The sequence below is a fragment of the Passer domesticus genome, chromosome 16 (genome assembly GCF_036417665.1).
Source record: "Passer domesticus isolate bPasDom1 chromosome 16, bPasDom1.hap1, whole genome shotgun sequence".
Classification (NCBI taxonomy): Eukaryota; Metazoa; Chordata; class Aves; order Passeriformes; family Passeridae; genus Passer; species Passer domesticus.
In genome coordinates, this window is record NC_087489.1 from 9,364,908 (window position 1) to 9,385,749 (window position 20,842).

Consider the following 20,842-nt stretch of genomic DNA (forward strand, 5'->3'; position numbering starts at 1 on the left):
ATTGCGAATGACCAACTAATTAGGCAAAGAGGAGTGTGTTGAATTTAGATTCTTCTTTAGGGCTCACAGACTATTTGTAATCTTGAATTTGTTAATTGAAAATTGCTTCCTTTGTTTGTTGTTGGCCTTTTTGTGGAGGGGGATATTTCCTGCTTTGGGACTGCGTCACTGGATCTATAATAATGCACTTTGTACATTAGTGCCAGGCACATTTGTAATTGGCCATCCTATTAAAGAACACTAATGATCTTACAAGTGTTCACAAATAATGAATAGAATGGCCCCTCATTGAATTGAGCAATTTATTCACTGACATACTTGCAGATCTGTTTTTCCAGTATTTAACCCAGCTTTAGTTTTCTGCCTGCCTTGCAGAGATGGATTCTCTTTCAGCCATGTGTTGGAGAGAATATGGGTCACAGGAAACGTTCTGTTCATAAAAAATGTAGGGCTGCTCCACGCTCACTCTTCTCTCAACGTGCACGACAGGGTTTGGGGAGTGAGAGGCAGCAGCTTTAATCTCAGTGCTCCTCTTATCCATTAGTTCTCACTGGGATCCTCCTGAGAAATCAGGAGAGGACCAAAAAGCCAGGACTTGAGAAGAGCACTCTGAAAGGTTATGTTGATTTTCTTGTTTAAATATGAATTTCAGGAAAAGCTGGCAACAATACAGAGTGGTAAGATTGGTTTTCCATTGGAAACACAGCCCTGAGTGGCTCCTGCAGCCATAAAACTGGGGGCCACCCTTTTGCTGCTTTCTCCTCACATTGCATCAAGGTATTTATGATGAAAGGCATAGCTTACTTGAGCTTGCTATTTAATTTACATACAAAAAGTTTTGTCCTAAAGCATTGTTTTACTTACAAAGAACATGCAGAGGTGTGCAGTTCACTGATCACCTGTGATTTTTTGGGTTGTAAGGGATAGAAATGTCACTGGGAGGAGATGATGAACTTGGGCTTGATTCTATTTGATTTCAGGTCTTCCCATTGCACTGCAAAGAGCCCTTTCCATGGAGGATAATTATGTGGGGCAGGCACCTCTGTCCTGTCTTCTGCAGCCTGCCTGTCTCCTCCTGAGCCCAGTGAAGGTGTGCCAGCAGGAAATATTCCTTGGGGCAGAATCCAGCCATGGTGTAAGCGGAGGGAAACACTGCTGCTGGACTATAAATAGTGGGGTATTACAGAGCTGATTTGGGTCAGCACATCTGGAGATGGACTTTTTGCTGGGAGCTGGGCTTCTGAACATCTTGGTGACCATGTCATGGTGCAGTTTCAACATGAAAGCTGAATTTGGGCTACCAAGAGGATGGGTTGGGCCTTTGGGAAGAGTGGAGAAAGGGAGTGACTTTGCACAGTGGGGTTTGTGGAGAGGTTGAGCAGGTCGGCTGCTGAGCGGGCTCACGGAGATGGGGCACAGATCGGGTCCCCCTGTGGCACTGTGGCAGTGTCTGCACCCCCTGCCAGTGGGAGCAGGGGATGGCAGGATGGCATCCCACCACAGGCACTGCCCAGCCCTTCCCGGGGGGCAGCAGGAGCCCCCTCCTCAGTGATTTTGAGGGGGGTGCCAGAGCCTGGTTTGGGGAGCAGACACCGCTCTGGGGGCAGCAGGAAGATGCTGCACCTCGATCTGAGGGTGGGATGTCCGCCCCTGCTTTAGGGGGGGACCTACATTTAGGGGAACAACGCCAGACACTCCTTTTCTTGGGGGGGCGCGCGATCGGACCCGCTTCTTTTTTAATTCTGAGGGGGTGAGGAATAGCCAAACCCGGATTTTTAGGAGTGGGGAGGGGGGTGCGGGAGGCTGCTGGATGCCAAGGGTTAAGGGGGCGGGCGGCGGCGGGGCGGCGCTGGCGGAGCCGATTGCAGCGGCTGCTGCGGCTTCGGCTGCGCCGGGCGCGGAGCAGCGGCGGGGAGCGCGGGCGGAGCCCCCGCCGGAGCCCCCCGCCGCCCCCCGCCGCCACCATGGTGCAGAAATCCCGCAACGGAGGCGTCTACCCGGGGCCCGCCGCGGAGAAGAAGCTCAAGGTGGGCTTCGTGGGGCTGGACCCCGGCGCCCCGGACTCCAGCCGGGACGGAGCGCTGCTCATCGCCGGCTCCGAGAGCTCCAAGCGGGGCAGCATCCTCAGCAAGCCCCGCTCCGGGGTGTCGGGCAGCGGGAAGCCCCCCAAAAGGAATGCTTTTTACCGCAAGCTGCAGAATTTCCTCTACAATGTGCTGGAGAGACCGCGGGGATGGGCTTTCATTTACCACGCTTACGTGTGAGTATGAGGGTGGGGGGCAAAGCTGATGGCAGAGACCCCCCCCGGATCGGGGTGCCCTCCTCCGCCCTCTGAGCCTCCAAAATGAGCCGGAGCGGAGGGATGCTCCAGCTGCAGAGCGGGTGCGGGGAAGGGATGCCGGGTGCCAGGGCTGGCTGGGGAGCCCCGGGGGATGCTGCGGGGGGCGGAGGCTGAGCCGCTCCCCCCCATCCTCCCCGAGACCAGTCGGGCCGCCCGGCCGGGCCGCCGCTGCATCCCGCATCCCGCATCCCGCATCCCGCATCCCGCATCCCTCGCCCCAGCCCAGGCGGTGCCCGCGGACGGGGCGGTGATGGCCATGCGGGGAAGGGGGCGGGGGGGAGAAGCTGTCCCTGCAGAGCTGGGGGGTGGCTCCCAGGAGAGGTGAGCTGCACCGAGCCCCTGTCTCCCCCTGCCCGCTGCTGCTTGCGGGGGAAGGGGCTGCTCATGCGGTCGGTGCAGCGGGAGTGATGGGTAGCGACTGTTCCTCCGTCTTGCTTGAAATCACCATAGCAATGCTGTGAGCAGAGGAACAAAAAGCGCTGCTCAGGCACCGTCTCTCCTCCCCCCCACCCCCCAGCATCCCTCCCTCCCCGGCCCCATCTTTGCCTGCTGGGTGGCTGCAGTCGGTTTGGGGCCGGGGTTGGTTCTGGGGCTCTGCTCAGGGTCCTGGAGGTATTTCTTGTCCCCGGTGGGAAGCGTCTGAATGGGAGATGTGTCTAGAAGGAAATGCTAATCAGTGTCTGGGGCTCCCTGCCTGTACAGCCGAGCGGTAAACAAAGGAGCATCCCTGGGTGCTCATCTCCCCCCGGTACCCGGGTTTTGGGCAGAAATGGCCCAGCTGACCCGCGTTTGGCAGAAGGATTCCCTGAATCTCTCTGAAGCATTGCTGCATAGGAGTGCAGATGACTTCCCGTTGTTCCCAGGATTGCAAAGGGAGGGTCAAGATAAATCTCGGTGTTACTGCAACTCCCTTCCCTCTGGGACTTTCCACAGTCCCACCGGGCCCTTCCACAGGCCTGGCTCAGGCTGAGGTGCTTCTACCTTGGTGCCAATGCTTTTTTGCTTTGTTTTTGTGCTTTTCCTCATGGCCAGGGCCTCTGTCAGCCACGGCAAAAGGAATTTTGGGGCCTTTTCTGGTTTTTCCCCCCCCTCCATCCTTTTGCTGTTACGTTGCTGTAAGATAAGGAGTTGGGATGTGCTTTCTGCTCCTCAGCCATTTTGTACATTGAGGCCTTCCTTGGAGGTGTTGGTGGGACCAGGGGGAGAGGGGAGATCCCTGCTGGGTGGAAGGGGGAGGTTTGCTGAGCGCTGCAGCGAGTTGGGGTCCTTGGGGAAGCTCATCTCCCCAGGGAAATGGGAGAGGAGAAGTGAGAGCATCTGTGGAGCTCAGCTGCAGCTACGAGGAGGAGTGTGAAGTCCAGCACTGGGCATCCTGAGCACCTTTCATGCTCCCGCCCATCCTCTGGAGTTGTGGGTGGTTTGTGTGACAAAATCTTCCAGAACGGTGTGGAGGGGCCGAGCGTTCACGCTGGGAGCTGGGTTTGTTATTGCCTGTGTGGGCACTGAGGGTGGGATGTGTGCAAGGTGCTGTTAAATGCAGGTGAGACCCCAGCTGGGGGACACTGGGGTGGCAGTGACGGGGATGGAAGGGGCTGAACGCCAAATGACAAACAGCAGGGGTAGCTCTGGCTGTGAGGGCTTTGCAAACATCTCTGGCTTCTTCAGCTGCTCTGGCTTAACTTCTGACCTGTTTGCCTCTCTGCAGTGGCATTTGCTTGGGCAGCCAGGAGTGCCCCCAGGGCAGGAGCAGGGTCACCCCAAACTGCCCTGTTCCCAGAGCCAGGCTGCTCCCAGTGCCCCTTGTCTCTCACCACGTAGCTGCATCCCCCCCCCCCAGCCCAAGCAGCTGCATTTGTTTTGGGCTTGTGATTCCACTTGTGTCTGCTGTGGCACCACAGGGAGCCTGTAAAACCAGGCTCTGCCCCCTCCCCTCACTCACCTGCTGGGAAATGGAGGCTGAATCCAGGGCTGAAGTGGTAATGACACCAACGTCTGTGAAGAGTTGGTGATATCATCCTTTTTTACAGTGTATTGGGAAGTTCTATAGACTTCAGTTTTCTGTACTGTACCCAGGATAGCTTTAGCCTTGGCAGTTTGCCGTTACAGCTCTGGAAGAGCTGAAGGATATGGGAACCTTCACCCAAAGCTGCCAGGATAAGCTCATGCCTCAGTTATCCCCCCTTGCTGCCCGGGTGAGCCTGGCATGGCCTGTGCCAGGTCTGGGAGTGTTGGAATGGGTTTTGCAACTGGAAGTCAGTAATGCAGACAGACAGGACAGATGAAACGCTTATTCAAAGGTGTGGGAGGATGGCAAGCCTGCCTCAAGGTCACAAAGTTAGTATGGAAGGGCTGGAGCCCCAAAGGCCAGTGCACTGCTCTACCTGTGCTAGTGGGGTCCCTCTGTCTCCTCGTGCCCCAAACCTCATTTTGTGCCAAAGCCTGGAGCACAAAAGCACCTTTAGCCCTCATCCTGCAGGAATGGGAGTCCTGAATCAGGCTGTGGATGAGAGTGCCCTGTCCTGCCGCTGTCCTGGCTTCAGTCAGCCCTCTCTACTGCCAGCACCCCCCTTTCCCCACTCCTGCTGCTCACAGGGACTTCCTTGCATGAAGATTTATTTCCAGTGTGAGTGAGTTTGTGATGCTGCGAGGCTGGGTTTTATCTCACAGAATGCTTGCAGCCCCAGCTGCCTTTGCAGGCACGGAGCTGCTCCAGGGCTGCTCAGGCAGCTCCCTGCACCCAAAGCCAAGACAAAAACTATTGGGACTCTCCCAGCAAGGAGATGTTTTAATAAATAGAGAGGTGCCTCTGGGTAAGTACCTCTGCTAAATTCCTGCCTGCAGAGGCCCAGGCTGGTTCTGCATGGCATTCTGCATTGATGCTCTGCCTTGAGAAGCCTGTGCAGGTTGCATTTATTTTCAGTGCTGCATCCTAGATTCAATCCATCTGATTTCATTCCCCACCTCTTCCTGCTGTCGATCATTCCCTTTCTCACCATTTCATGCATAAGAAATCAGGGAAATTCAAACCAGGGAATCTCTCACTCCCCCAGCCCTGGTCTCATCTCAGATGTTGCCTCTCTAAAAGCAGAGCTGTTACCTCTGTGAGCAAAAGCAGGATTTTATATTTCTGTGTTATGATTCATTTTTGTACTTAATAGCTCTTCCTACACTGACACAACTGGGTGACCTGCTCTTGGGAGCTGTGTGTATGATATATATGATATATAATATATATTCTGCATAACCCCACGGACAGCTGAGCCTGGTGGGCCCCATTTTTGAGTGTAGCTAGAGGTGCTCTCTGGCTCCCAGAAGTCTGAGCCTCCTTTAATTCTCGCCTTCTCCCAATATTTGTCTCAATACCTTTCTTTTCTATTTCTTCCCACCTTTTTTTTTTTTTTTTTTTTTTTTTTTGTGACAGATCCTTCACATTGCAGCACATGGCTTCATTCTGTTCAAGGATGAGCTGAAACTTGAAAAGTTGAGCTGTGTCTAAATAGCAGGTCAGGCTTTTTGAGGGGTGCAGCAGCACTTAGACCTCAATTTAGTTCTCTGTACAGGTAGGCATTTGGCTCCTAAAAGTTTTCCATTTTATTACTCTGAATGATGGTTTTTGTTTTTTTTTCCTTCTAGTCCTTTTAGCTTGGTTTCTGTCACCTGTCATGTGCACAGGAAGGGTTTAATACTTGAAAGTGATTTTTTGTCCCTACCTGCCATCTTATTTCAGGAGGGATCACTGAGCCAGCCTAAGCAAGGTGCTCACACTGGGCTCCCCCATGGTCTGAGGTGTCTGGAGACACATTTGCTGATCCCTGACTGAGCTGCTCAGCTTTGGTCCCCGAGCTGAAGAAGGGGCTGCATTTGGAACAGTGGCAAGAAAACAGCCTGGGTTCAGGCACCTTTAAAGCTGTGTGCTCAGGAACCAACATAATTCTTGCATTTCCTACTTAGAATTTACAACCCTAAATGCATCTCTTTAAGTGTGTTAAAAATAGTTTAGTGCATTTTTCATCTGCATACTGCATAACCATACATTTAGTTAATTAAGCAAGTGCATGGACTTAAATTATAATAAGGAGGAACATTTCCTCCCTGTCTAATTCCATTCAAATTTCCTTGTGCCATCCCTATCCCATTTGTTCTTCCCTTTTCCCCCAGGCAAGCCACCTCTGTCTCCAGTGCCCTGCCTGCATCCTGGCATGGCCATGGCTGGCACAGGGGAGCACAGAGAGTGGATGAGGTGCTTCCCTGGAGTTCCAGGGTTTCTCCTTGCAGATGTGGCCTCTCTTGTGAGTTCTTTCACACAGAACTGATGGTTATTTCACATAGATCCATTCCCAGATAATCTGTTACACCGGAATTTGGGGTGAATGTGGTCTGACAGTCTGGATTGTCCATCCCCAAACCCTGAGGAGTGGTGGTTCATGGCAAACCCTCACCCTCAGACAGGGTTGTTGTGGGCAGGTACGATGCCCCCCAACCCAGCCCATCCACCAGTGACGTGCAGGGACCTCTCCTGGATTCCCCTGCCCACCTCCAGGTGCTGAGCTTCATGGACCTGCTGGGCTCTGACCCCCAGAGCCTCTGCCCTGAGCTGTGGGGTGGTGTCCACCCCAGGGAGCAGGGACCTTCCTGGTGGGATGCCTCACGAGCTCCTCTCCAGCTGCTTAGTCAGAGCTTGGTGGGAGCAGCCTGATTTCAGTCGCTTTAATGTGTCACGTTCCAGCCATCATATTCACCCCACACTGACATTAAGGAAGTGAAAAACAAGCTGATCCCCTGGGTGACCTCCTTTTTGCGCTGCAAAACACCTCAACCAGATGAGTCTTGCTGTGGTTTGATGTATTAAAGAAGGAATAACCCAAAATGCAAGCCCCAAATTCTGTACTAAAGGGAAGATGGGCATAGCTCAAAGAGATATAGTTACAAAAATCAGTTTCTTGATTTTTTTTTTTTTTTTGTATTGCCGCACAAGGAAGGGGTGACAGGGTGAGACACTGTGCCCAGGGTGAGCAGAGCACAAGGTCTGCCAGGCATCAGTAGTGCTCACAAGGATAAAAAACATGTACATTTAGTGTTTGGCTTCTGGGAGTTAAGCAGCAAACACTTAGCCCTGCATAACCCTTTTTAAGGTAGCCCAAATGCTCACTGGTTTCATAGTTCCCGAGGAACAGATTGTTCTTTAAATTGTGGTGACAGGGAGATGTGCCAGTCCCTTTTCCTGCCGTGTAATCTCCTGTGGAACAGATATGGTAGAGCTGAGAAAGGTGGGGAGTGGTTCCTACAGAGGATTAATGGCCTGTCCCTGTTGGTGTGATGCCCCTGCACATCCAAGAGAGGAGTCTCCAGCACTGAGACACGCATTTCTTTAGAGTCATGCAATGATTTTTCACCCCTGATGGTCCAAAAGGAACCACTTTGCAAAGCCAAATTGTTGTGGTGGTCTGCACTGAGTTTCATGAATGTACTTAGAATGCATTTAGAGTGTATTTAGATGCACTTGACCAGTGAACAAAATGGCAAAACCAGGCAGTGCAGAAGGACAGGGGTGCAGGGTCCTCCACCACCACCTTTAAATGTTTCCTAATCAGGTTGCAAGACAAAGATTTGGACTGTTCTGACAGCACCTGTGATGAAAGATGATTCCACCAAGACTGCAAGAGTAGACATTTCAATGTAAATTTTGTTTTCCACTGAGAGCAGTCTGTGTGATGAGCAGGTTGTGGGAGCTTGCTCACTCCCTGAAGCTGCGGTGACCTCGGCTCCCCATGTGGCTCCCGTGGCCTTTTCCTGGGCAAGCTGCAAACTCAGCCTCCTGTGACACTGGCAGCAGAGGTGTCTTGGGGGCGTCCTGGGCATTTATTGTGAGGCACTGAAATAATTACTGTGGTGTTGGATGGGGAGTATCTCGCAGCAGGCACTGGCTGGGATGGCAGAGATGCTCTGTTACAGCCTCGGGGCTCCTTGGCTGTACAGCTGCCAATCAATGAGGGAAGGCAGAGAGCTCCTGCAGAACTCTCTGGTCTCCCTTTGGCATCACTCCAGCCTTTTAATGTGCTTTTTAGATGTGTGGAAAAGTTTTGGTGTTGGTAAGCATCCATAAGGTGATTTTTTTTTGAGTGAATTGGATGTCAAAGAGCTGCCTTTTCCAAGAGAGGAATCAAGAAGACCTCTGGAATCTTCTCACCTCTCACTCTTGCTGCTGTAGGGAGGTGATTTAAATCTACAGCAGAGTCACTGGGGTTGCTGGGTGCAAGCCCTTGTGCCTGAGTAGTCACTTGATTTGTCTTGGGATCTATAATGTCCAGATGTTTAAGGTGCAGTGAGCTTTCATTGTGAATTTGGTGATGCTCAGACACGTGCTGGATTCCTTGTGGGAATCCCACAGCAGCCTCAGTGCAGGGTTAGGTGGGCAGGTTTGCCTTCCAGAGGTGCCCATGGCTCTCTGTCGATGGCCGAGGGAGCCTGACTTCCCTTGCAGACCTTAGTGAGAGCTGGGTGGGACCAGGGCAGGCAAGGAGGAGAGAAGGCAAAGCCTGGCATGATTTTAAACTGAAAAACAGGAGTGAGAGGGGGCATCTCCCACCTCCTGGCACAGCCTCTGGGAGCTGGGGTGTTCAAAGGCAGACCTGCACTGTGGACACCCCAGCAGGCAAGGTGAAGGGGAGAGATGAGGCTGATCCCCGTTGAAACGGGGTGACCTGGAGCTGAGATCCACCTTTGAGAAGTGCTTTTGAGAAAGGAATCTTTGTAGCAAGCCCTGATCAACTCTTGTGATCTGCAAGCAAGACTGGGAAAAATCAGAAGCCACCAAGCCTTGTTGAGCCTGGCTGTAGTTCCCAAGCAGCTCCAGCTGTGTTTCAGAGTGAAGTGCCCAGTTGCCATCCTCATTCAGAGATCCTCCTTTCCTTACTGCCACCCCCAGGAGGGTGGGACGGGGAGAAGAAACACGAGGACAGGCAAAGGCAGAGGGAATCACTGAGTTAGGAGGGAACTGCTGTCTGTCTGAACTTCCTGGCAGCCCATCGTGGCTGGTGCTTGGTCTCTTCAGGACAGATTTTGCCTTCCGGAGGGTCTTTCCCAAGCATTCACAAATGCCTCATTTGTAAACAAGCCCTCATCTGCCTGGCAGTTCTGCTCTCTCGTTTAGAGCTCTGCCAGCCCTGGGGAGGTGACAGTGTGGGAGCAAATTAGGGCTGGGGTGGCAGCAGAGCTGCTGTCACGCACTGCAAGGGATGAGCACAGCAGGGCAGGCACTCCTAACGCAGCTTCCACAGCCAGCCTGTCACTCTCCATGAAGTTATCATGATGCCCAGGAAAAAAATAAGCTATCAGAAATCCTGGCTCAAGGGTGACTTGTGGACACCTCGTGTGTCTCCTGGGTGAGGGCAGCAGGTTGTGTCTGGGCACCTGCTGTGTCTGCTTCTTGCAGATTTGCTGTGGTGGAAAAAACTAATATTGGGTGCAAAGGAAAAAGAAAAAAAATCAGTCAAAGAATAGCTAAAGTGAATGGAAAGGGGAAAATATTATTCTGTTAAAATTACAACAATGTGCAAGCACTCCTAAGGGGAGTAAAAGTCTACAGCTTATCTTCTGCCCATCAAATCAAAAAGAGCCAGTCCCTGCTGGAAGACTTGGTGTACTGAGCATCCAAGACACAGAAAAGGCATAAAACAGTTGTTGGGGCACTGCTGGTAAATGCTCTCTTTGCTCCACTTTTATTTTTAACAGCATTTCCTGTCACCTGATTTGCTTTTGGATTGGTGCTTTGGTTTCTGCCTGTGCTCCTTGGGTTTGCAAAGGAATGTGGGGTTGGCTTTGGCAGCCTGGGAAGCTCAGCAGGGCTGACGCTGGGCTGGGACGATGAAGGTGGCACCTTCCCAGTGACAGGATCACCCACAGAGGGACAGTTTGCTGTGATCTCACTGTTCATTACAGATGCAGCAGAGAGAGGGCTGTGAATGGGTCTTACTGACTTTCTCCTGTTGGGGGGTTATGTGTGGCAGTGAAATGACAGCTCTGGGAGACGTTCTCCTGCGTGTTTATGGGCTTGTGCTCAACTCAGAGTCTCAGAGTGGCCATTAATTGGGTTTGTGCTTGCTGGGAGGTTTGTTACCTGATCTGAAGAATGTAGTAAGGGATGTAAGAGCACACCATCTTTCACTCAAGAGGAGAGCAAAAGAGGTAAATATAAATATCTGTATATTATAGCTGGACAAACAGGGAGTGAGGCTCTCTTTCCTCCTGCCACTTCAAGCCATATGGTGATTAAGCCTGAGTGCTTCCAGGAAGGGCAGTGAAAAACAGAAACTCTCCCCAATAACAAGGACTACTCAGTGCTCTTGAGGCAGGTAGACTGCAGGAAGGGCTTAGGCTGGTGTGACCATTGCCTCAATGTTGGACATAGTTATTTTTCAGTGGTTATTCATCCTTCCTCTTCCTTTATGCCTGGCAAGGATGGAAATGCCAAGTCTTGCCCCGTTGACCTCTTGCTAGGCCTTCCTCCAAGCTTTCTGGGGTTTATTAGCAATGATTTGTGCTTTAAGGAGTGGTGAGATTCCTGAGTCATCCCCTTAGGCAGGGAGCTATTTATTTCAGTGTGTGTGTTACTCTCCCTGGGAGTGGGTGTCTCTCTTCCGCTTTTGGATCCTGCCCTGACACTATATAAAGACTCCAGGCTTGAATGAGCAACCAAACCAACCCTCAAACTGGCTCCATCCTTTGGGAGATCCGTGCTGCTGATCCCATCTCTCCTGGCTGTTTGGAGCATGGGTAGGAGCTTGCATGGGATGTTTGTCCATCTCGGGGTGTGGAGCTGCTGGGACAGCTCCTGGGGACCTGAGCGTGCTGCATGTCCTTGTCCAGGAGCAGCTCTTGCTCTCCAGTGGCTGGTGGCTGAGGGGGAGGTGGGATTTGTACCTTTTTTTTTTTCCCCAGTGGTTTCTCTGCTGATCCTGCTGGGTTTTTGATTGGTGGGGTTTTCATTACTTAGAAGGGATGAGGTGCTGAGTGGCTGTAAGTCTCTGTTGGTATCACAGCAGGGACTGGAGGAGCCATGGGCAAACGTGGTGGGCTCCGCTGAGACACTGCCAGTGCAGGAATTTTGTTGTGTCCTTTTCCCCAGGAAGGGCCTTTCCAGACACACCCCATGCCTGCAGAAAGCTGCCCTGCAATGAATTTGGGGGGAAGGAGTAGCACCTCTCTGGGACCTGCACAGAAGCCAGCCTGCTAATGGCAGTGTCATCCAAAAGCTGACTTCACACCCAATTAAGCATCACCCTGAGCCAGAGGGACAAGTCCTCATGTCATTATGTCTTGAACTCAATTGCTGGCACTTCATGAGGGCTGTGTCTCCACAGCCTGAGGGAACGGAGCATTTAATCCGTATCAGCACTAAAGAAACTGGGTAAATGTGATCTCTGGTTTGGTTCTTGTGGGCAGGGGAGGCACATCTCTGTCATGGTCTTTTTCTTAGTTATGGCTATTCCTGTAAGGAAGGGAAAAGTCTTAGAGAGAAGGAGAATTTCCTGAGCTCTTCATAATTTACCAGAATTTTGCATTGAATTTTTCTTCTCCATGTTTTCTTCTTTTAACATCTTGATGTTTTTAATGCTATTCTTAATTAGCAGCTTTTTGCTTATCGTGCCAGCTAATGAGGGATAGGAAGAATTTCTGCGCTGACCTTTTGTAGCTGATGATGTTTTTCTTTTCTGCAACAGAAAACAGATGTAATTATGTAATTTGAAACTTTCTCTAAGCTGCCCCTCCAGACCCAGAGGCTGCACCCTCCCCTGCCGAGGCAGTTGTGGGTGGTGGGAGCACCTCAAATCATATTAAATGACACAGAGAGAGCTGCTGAGGCTTGGTGTGAGAATCAGCAGATTAATGGGATAAATAGAATCATAGAATTGTATTAGAAGGGATCTTAAAGCTTATCTTGTGCCATCCCCCCTGCCATGGGCAGGGACACCTTCCACTGTCCCAGGTTGCTCCAAGCCCCATCCAGCCTGGCCTTGGACACTTCCAGGGATCCAGGGGCAGCCACAGCTTCACTGAGCACCCTGTGCCAGGGCCTCAACATCCTCACAGGGAAGAATTTCTTCCTAAAATCTAACCTAATCCTGTCCTCTGTCAGTTTAGATAACACCACGCAGGCATCAAACTTGGTTTTAAATCGGCAATGATTTTAAACATTCTTAGTATTGGGAGAATGATTTGGGGTTGTAAGTATAGGAAAAGGTAATGGAAGTGTCTGAATAAAACAAATAAATAGGACTCTAAAGTTGTTTCTATCCTACTGTTTTTACCAGGTGGTGGGGATGTAAACATCTACAGCTGTGTGAGGCCACCAAAAATCTTGTCTCCACCCAAGATTTGGAATAGCCAAACCTAGGAGACCTGGGCTTGATCTAGCCTGGACTTGGCCCATCCATATGCAAGAACTTGGGCACCTAGGAGCACATCCATCAAACCTGCCATTTTTGGTTCCCCTCTTTGCAGACAGCCTTTTGTGGGTGTGTGTTTGGCACAGAGCACCTGCCCAAACCCCAGCCTGCTGTAGATAAATAGGCTGAACCTCCAAGAGGAGTTCAGTCCTCTCTGGCCTTGCTCTTTCCTCTCTGGGAGGTGATGGCCATTGAAAATCACAGAGAAATTAATGAAGGTAATGAATTGCCTCCTCATCTGTTTCTGGAAGCCCATCTACCCTGCAGCCACATCCCTGTGGGACGTGTTGGGAAGAGAGGCTGGAGTCAAGCCTGTGATGGCATTCCCTGCTGGCTGCAGTGGCCTGGTGGGATGTGCATCCCATCTGGATGAGCCCAGGGCAGCAGCACCAGGCACAGGCCTGATGGGCTTGCTCACTTATTTTCCATTTGCTAAAAGACAGCAGAAATTAAATGAAGATTAATTAAACTTTCCTTTCCCCCTCCTTCCTGCTTCCTCTTGCTCTTTGCTGTTTCTAGGGAAGACTGAAAATAAGTGCTGGAGAGGAAGCTGAGCTCTGAGCATCCTTTCACGAGTGCAGCATATGGCTCCCATGGGACTGCAGGGAAAGGCCCTCTAATTATGGGGAAGGTCCTGTGAGGCAGGGTTACACAACCAGCATGGGGCTGCTCCTGCTTCGGTTTAGCAGCAGGCTGAGGATGCTGTGACTCCAAATACCGTGGCTTCCACGGTGCCAGGTTATAAATTGTGCTCTGGAAGTGCTGTTCCCACATCCCCATCACCTCCTCCTGCAGCTGACAGTGGCTGTGTTAGGCCCAGGGCTGTAGCTCTGGCTTAGAGGGAGCAAGGAGAAGGTGCAGCTGCAGAGAGGAGACCCAGGGCCAGCAGCAGACCCAGCCAGCTGCTGAGCTCAGTGCAGGTTTCCTGTGGCTCCTGGAGCTTGCAGTCCTGGCTGCAGATTGCTGTAATTCCCAAGGTCAGAGCCGTGCTCGCTGCCTGGGAGGAATGGGTGGTACCTGCAGCTCTGCAGGAGATGCTTTGAGCAGCACAGACCCAGCCGTGCTCCTGCTGCTGGTCATTCCCTTGCTGCAGCAGGGTCTGGCCCCACAGCTGGGCACATCTGTGTGTGCCTGCACCAGGCACCTGCAGCATCCCAAGTGCAGCTGCTGGATGTGACCCAGGCGGGTGATTCCCTGCTTTTCCAGAGAATGAGCTGTGGAAACTGCCTTGGGAGCAACTGGGAATTTGATGTGGGATCTCACTGCTGCCAGGCTGGCTCTGATTTCCTCTGGAGCCCAGGGGAGAAGCACCATCTCCTTCTCCTGTTCCCAGGCTGAGCTGCAGCAGCTCTCCCAGGCAGCAGTACAGCGATGCCGCAGGGCTGGGGGAGCTGCTGGGGGACTTGGATCACGCCTGAGAAAAGGGGGTTAAAAGCAGGTTTTTGCAAGCCTTTGCCTGCCATTTTAAACGGGAAGGATGTTTCCCTGGCAACGAGATGGATGCTTCCCAGCAGAGCATATGGCTTCCATCGACTTTGATTTACCAGCGTGTTGAAATGGCAGCTAGATAATCTCTCTGCAGCTTTACTGTGTCCATGCCATGTGTCCCTGTTCCTTAGGAGTTTTTAAAGGGTCCAGCCCCTGCAGTGCTGCCCCTGCTCCTGTCCCAGGGCTGGGCTGCTGGGGTCCATTCCAGGGCTGGTTTGGGGACCTTTGCAAACAGGGACCTGCACAGAAGACCTGAGCATCACCCAGAGCAAGGAGCTGGAGGGTGGGAAGGAAAACCTTCCTTGCCTCTGCTGCTTTTCCCCAGCTCCTCCTCCTCAGAGATTATAATCCACAGACCTCTCTTCCTATTCTCCTCCCTGCTTTAAATCATTTTTAGATGTTTTCCACCTTTCACCACACAATCATCTGCCTCCTGCAGCTTGCTATTTATTGTTGTGTTTACTGGCACAGGGAAATAAGTAGAGGGAACAAACCTGTCATTTGCTGTGCGGGGGAACATGGGGGAGCTGCTTTCTGGGAACTCGTGGCTTTCCCAGGCTGGCTGGTGTGTGCCAGCCCCATGGAGCTCATGTGGCAGCCTCCTCTGAGGGGCAAAAATGGGAGAAGAGGTTCTTATCCTCACTGCTGCCCATCGCTGTGGCAAACTTGATGAAAATCAGCCAAGGGGTCCAGATTTTCAGTAGAGACATGGAGGCAGCCAGACAGAGCATTCGTGTGAGGCTCACCCGTTGTCAGGGGATCCACAGAGGTTTGGTCACCACCTGGTTGGTGCTCTCTGAGCCTGATTCCCACCTGCCCGTGTCTGGGTGGTTCACAGCAATGAGCAGCAGTGAGGGACACTGGGGTTTGGGAGCTGGCTGGGTAGTGTAGCCTCACCTGGAGTGAAGAGGCTGTGCTGACCTGTGAACTGCTGCATTGCAGGGACACCTGGGGGGACATGCATCATTCCTCCCCTCTCCCACTGATGGAGGTTTTGGGGGAGGTAATGTCACCTGTTTTGCAGGTCTCCAGGTGAGCACAGAAGCCCTGACCTGCATGTGCTGGCTCTCAACCCCAGCCCTGCTTGCAGCAGGCCCCAAAGCTGCCCAGTTCAAACGAGGCTCCCTCATTAACTGAGCTTGCCTTGATTTCCTGTGGCAGGGCCACGGCTTCCCTCCCCTTTCTGCAGGGTTCATCTCTCTGGGCAGCCTCTCCCTCTGCAAAAGGTTCTCAGTGTGTGAGCTGTCCTCTCCTGCTCCCATCCACACCTGGCCATCCACCTGCAGAATCTGTGTTTTGCCAGGGAAAGTTAGAGGTGACAGAAGTGATTAATTTTCCTTTGGTGCTGGGGATTAATGTGTCAGGTGCAAAGAGAGGCTGTGCCCTGGCAGAGCTGGCACTGTCTGTGCAGGTGTCACGAGCTGCCCTGAGCCAAGGAGGTGCCCATGTGGGTGGTGGCAGGATGATGTCCCCATGGCTCCTGGGGAGCACAAATCTGCCTGCTGCTCAGGGAAACTTTGCTGATGGAGAGGAAGAGGTGGAAAAGGACTTTTGAATTCAGAGCTGCAGTTTTGGGAGACTCAAAATAGTTCTGTTAGTGGTGAAGTTGAGCAGGGATTGACTGGCAGCTGGTGTGATGTTCTCCTCTCCCTGCGGCATAACTGGGCTGGTTCAGCAATTTTTTAGGGCTAAAGAGCACTGTCTTCCAAATGCTGAGTTCTCCAAAGATCCGAGTTTGTTTTGTGTCCCTTCACCCTGGGCAGCTCCTCTGGGCTGCCTGTCTGCATGGCCAAGATGCTGCTCCTGGAAAAAATGTCCCCATGCTGACAGGAGCAGCTTCACAGGCATGGAAACACCAGGGCTGTGTTCTGCCACCCCTGCTGTGGAGGACCATGATGTCCTACCAATGTGGGGAGGGGATGCAGAGCTCCAAAACTACCACTGGACCTTTATTTCAGTTTGTTGGACCTAATCCTGCATTCTCTTTGCCAAACTCAGGTGTCTCTCAGGCATTGCATGGTTTGGACCCAGCTGAGCTGGAGCCTCTCCTGTGCCAGTGCAGCCCCCTTGGCTTTCAGAGGATTATTCCTGATTTGTGCTGGAGTGGGTCAGAGGGAACATCAATCCCAATTATTGTGGAATTTCTGTTATTCTTCAGGTTACTTTTTTTTTTTTTTTTTTTTTTTAACCCAGTTTGGGAGTCATAGTCTTATGGGGACTGAAATCAAAATGCAGTAAGCCAATTCTTTTGTACCTTGCTTGTGAGCTCCTGCTCACTACCTGGGACAAGAGAGGTAAAATTAAACAGATGATGAAACTACCATCTCTTAGATTTTATATGGGCAGTCTGTAAACATTTCCTTATTTTCCCCAAGACTCTGTTAATTAAACAAACAAACGAACAAATGAAATTAGCAGGGCTTTGGTAATCCTTGCATTTTACACTTTGATGTTATCCATTAGCCTCTGGTTCTCAGAAACCACATCCTTGTCTTCTGATGATCAAGGAATGAAGCTGGGGATGGGGCCTGGGAAGTGACTGGGGCATCTGAGTGCCTCCAGCATTGCAGTATCTCAGCCATTCTCCTTCACTCTTAGCTGGGAGGGAGCCCAAGAGCAGCAGTTCTGGGGTCCTGCTTTTACAGGAGCACAAACCAAGGGCCTCCTCCATGGGGGAACAGAGGTTTTTAAGGGCAGCACAAGGATTTGGAGCCATTTAGTTCCCTTCTGTGTCTGGACAGTTCTGATGGCTCCTGAGAGCTGCTGAGCCCCTGTGGCAGCAGCTCCCTAAGGATGCTCTGAGCAAGGAGTTTTGGTTTTGAGGTGCTGGAATTCGTGGTGCTAGAACTAGTGCAAAGTCAGAGATGAGGAGGGGAACCTGCAGGAGCTCAGGGGCATGGAGCTCATCCTTTGTGGACAGGAAACCTCAGGCTCCAGCTGAATCGCTGCTTCTGGGACAGACCTCTGAAAAACCAGCTACTATTCCTGTCTGCTGCAGGACCCAGCCTGATTGGAGACAATCTTCCTATCTGCAATTAGACCAGAGCCTATTTTTGTATATTGCATTCCCTCGAGGAATGTTTAGATGAGATGCAGCATTACATTTTATAGGGACAGCTTTCTTTTAACCCAGTTCTAGAGCTCACCTCAGATCGAGTGACTTGCCCAGGTCAGTCAGAGGAGTTTGACTTCAGCAAGAAGAATTTTAATTCCTGCATGCTCCAGCCATGCAGCATTTCTCTGGCTTCTGAAATTTATTTTTCTTGAGGTGTTGCAGAAAAGCAAGGCTTAAGAAACAGAAATAACTTGATTTTCAAATAGGGATAAAGGTTGGATCAGGAAGGTTTGTATTCCTGTGCTCACTAGCAGTGATTTCTCCAGGGTGGGGAGGAAGCTGAGGCTCTTTTGGGGGAATACCCTGTGGGATAAAAGAGAGACAGTGCTCAGATTTCAATCTGAATAATGTGGGTATTGCATGAGACAGCAACTTTCCCTCACATTAAAATCAATGAACATGATCTGAATAAATGCCTGCGCAGACATTTTAAGAATTACTTAAATGTCCAATATTTTATACTCTTAATTTACCTCCCAATGCACTGTAATTGCACCGTGGGCTTTAGGATTCTCTCCCATGGACCATTTCTACAGCTGCATGAATATATTTCTCCCCACCAAATTTTTTGAAAGAAAGCCTCAGCCCAGCAGAGCTGGATCCCAGCAGGAACAGACTCTTCTGGCAGGTGCACAGGCTTGATTAATACTTTAGGTTTTCCTCCAGACATCTGGCTCCTCTGAGGCTGCGTGTGCAGGGCGAGGAGAATACGCAGACAAGCATTTCCAAGTGATTCATTCTGGGTGAGGACAAAGCAGAACATTGGAGCTAGAACTTTGCATTCAGTCATTATTATTAATAAGGCTTTTATTCAGCCTGAGTTAAATGATTAGAGCCAGCCTGTAAAAAACCCAAGCAATTCCTTACATTTAACTCCTTTTCCCACTGTAAGGGTTCAGATCTTGATCTCCATTCCCTGGCATTTCCAGACAGCTTTTGTTCTTTGAGGCTTCAATCCAGAAAAGCTCTTAAGCTCACTCTTGCTCCTAAGTGTGAGGATACACAATCCTTTGCTGGACTTAGGACAAATTATTTCATGGAAACCCAATTTCAGCTCAAATTCCTGCAGCCCATGGGTTTGGGTCAGGACTCTGGCACTCCTGTTACAAGAAAGGGCAAAAGGCTGGAGGAGGTTTTGGAGTGGAAACTGATTTAAGAAGTGGTGCATATTGAAGGAAAAATTTCCTAAATGCTGTTTTTATTTCTGAGAAATGTGCTTCCTAAATAGGAGGAAGGCAGGGCAAGAGGCTTTCTTGTTACTTGGTTGTGCCACTTTGCCATGCTCTTTCAGGGAGATTTCACAGATGTGTGGATGTGGCATTTGGGGACATGGTTTAGTGGCCTTGGCAGTGCTGGGGAAGGGTTGGACTCAAAGATCCTGGAGGGTTTTTTCAACCTAAATCATTCTATGATTTTCCTTCCCATCCTTTAACCTGGATCTCTGAGAGCTGTTTCTCTGTAGCCTGATGAATTCTCACCTCCCAGCACACCACCTGAAGCCTCACTCTGCACACCACAGCCTTCCCTGGAACGCTGCTTTGGTCCTCTGGAGATGCTCCAGGGCTCCTTTTAGACCACCTGCTCCAGTGGAAGGTGTCAGCCCCAAGGCAGGGGCTTGGAATTAGGTGATCTTTGAGGCCCTTTTCATCCCAAACCATTCCACAGTTCACCCCACAGTCCTCAGTGCCCTTTATGGCTTTGTACAAGCAAGGGGGTTCTTATCAAGGCTGCTCAGGCATCACCTGATTGCACTGACAATGCACAGGAGCTGTAAATGTTATCCCAGACAGGCCTTTGATAATGATTTATTAAAAAGTTTATAAACCATGACATTCCCTGCCTTGGAGCCAGCCACATCACAAACAATATTTCCTACCCACACGGATGCTCAGGGATCCCCCAGGATCATGCAAGGAGCAAAGAGGATGGGGCTGGGCATGGCCAAACCTGAGGGGATTGAGATGCCTTCAGGAGTTGTTTTTGGGATGGAGAGCATTTATTAAGGCACAGCACCAAAAGGCAGGAGTCTCCACTTCTATTTCCAGCTCTTCTAGTGACAGATTTTGCCTTGGGAGATGATTTTGGCTGAGACCAAGTGATGTGGGAACCCGGAGTGAGGTATTTAGGCTTCTATTCAGCCTTGGAAATGAGCAGCCAGGTTGCAAGTCACAGCAGGATTGCTTACATGAATAAAGATGATGGATGCTCCTGGCTAAGGGTAGGTGCCATACAACAAAGTTTTTATCCCTGGAAAAGTCATGGCTTTCTCAGCATTTTGCTTCTGACTCAATGGAGGTTTAAATTGAGCTGCAAATACTCCCATTCTGATTTTGAGGCTCTCTGAGCACTAAAAGGAATTTGCCAATCTCTGTTCCTCTTTGCTGTGGATGCCCTTTCACCTTCACTTATTGTCATTTCTGTATTTTCCTGGCCTTTGATTTACATCAAAGTTTTAGGTACTTGAACTGCAGGGTTTTACAGAGCCCACAGCAAATGGATTTACTGGGATTGCACATAAGCACGTCAGTTTTGTTTTAGTACAATTATCAATTGTGCCTTGTTTACATCCTCAAAGTAATTTTCAAGTGTTTTAAATGTTTTAAGTTGCTTTTCATTGTGCAGCTCTTGAGTGCCTGTAGTGAAATACTCCTTCCTTTCCAGCTTTGCCCCTTCTAATTAAACAAATCATTAATGGCCTTTCCCAATTCCAGGGAAAGCCATCAAAGTGGGCAACAAGCACAGTGGCTTCTGACAAGATTCTGTCACCTCCTTGGTTGTATCCATCTCCATCACATCCCAGCTGCTAATTAATTAGTGGTGCTCCATCAGAGGAACCCCAACATTTCTGAATGTCAGTGAATGTTATTTGAATAGGAGTATTTCAGGAATAAATTTAGAGGCCTTTTAAAATTCTTATGTAAATGGGCATGTAGATTCCAAGGGGGTTTCTTTTGGAAGGCAAATTAGATGATTAACCTGAGAAGCTTTATGATGATTCCATCATGTGCTTTCACTGAGGAAGAAAAATAAAGAAGAGAAGGACAATCTTTTATGTTTCATGCATTTTAAGTATTTTTATTTCCAAGGGGGAGTTCAGTCATTCCTTTTTTCTGTTGCTAACCTGAAGCACAGTGGATATGAAATCTGGATATGCAGATTTTGTGCTGGGATTTAAAAATTGTAATAAGAAGCTTGCACGGGTGTTTTAAGTCAACATAACCTTTGGATGTAGAGTCAGACTTTGGAGGTCTTTGGATTTACTGGTATTAGCAGCAGTCAGATTTGCACAGCTGAGTCTTGGCTGAGCTTAAAGGTCTCAGCAACAGGTGTGGGGATGCCAGAGCAGCAGAAGGTGCTGGGGGCCTGCAGGAATGAGAGGTGGGTGAGAAAATGCAATGAGGTGTGCTTCTCCAACAGGCTGGAGACAGGTTTCTCCTTCCTGTCACTCTGGAG

The 20,842-nt window shown here is 50.4% G+C and overlaps 1 protein-coding gene across 16 annotated transcripts in view; it reads left to right on the forward strand.

Moving 5' to 3' along the window:
* Positions 1–1,840: 1,840 nt before the first annotated feature.
* Positions 1,841–20,842, forward strand: part of KCNQ2 (potassium voltage-gated channel subfamily Q member 2) — a 73,567-nt gene continuing 54,565 nt past the window's right edge. For 8 of the 16 annotated variants that reach the window (XM_064391827.1, XM_064391831.1, XM_064391843.1 and 5 more), the window contains exon 1: positions 1,844–2,260. In XM_064391827.1, coding sequence (XP_064247897.1) covers positions 1,965–2,260 — 296 coding nt within the window. In that variant the 5' untranslated portion in view covers positions 1,844–1,964. Of the gene's footprint in view, positions 2,261–20,842 lie in introns of all 16 variants that reach the window. The other 8 variants (XM_064391832.1, XM_064391838.1, XM_064391829.1 and 5 more) reach the window with 3 other exon arrangements.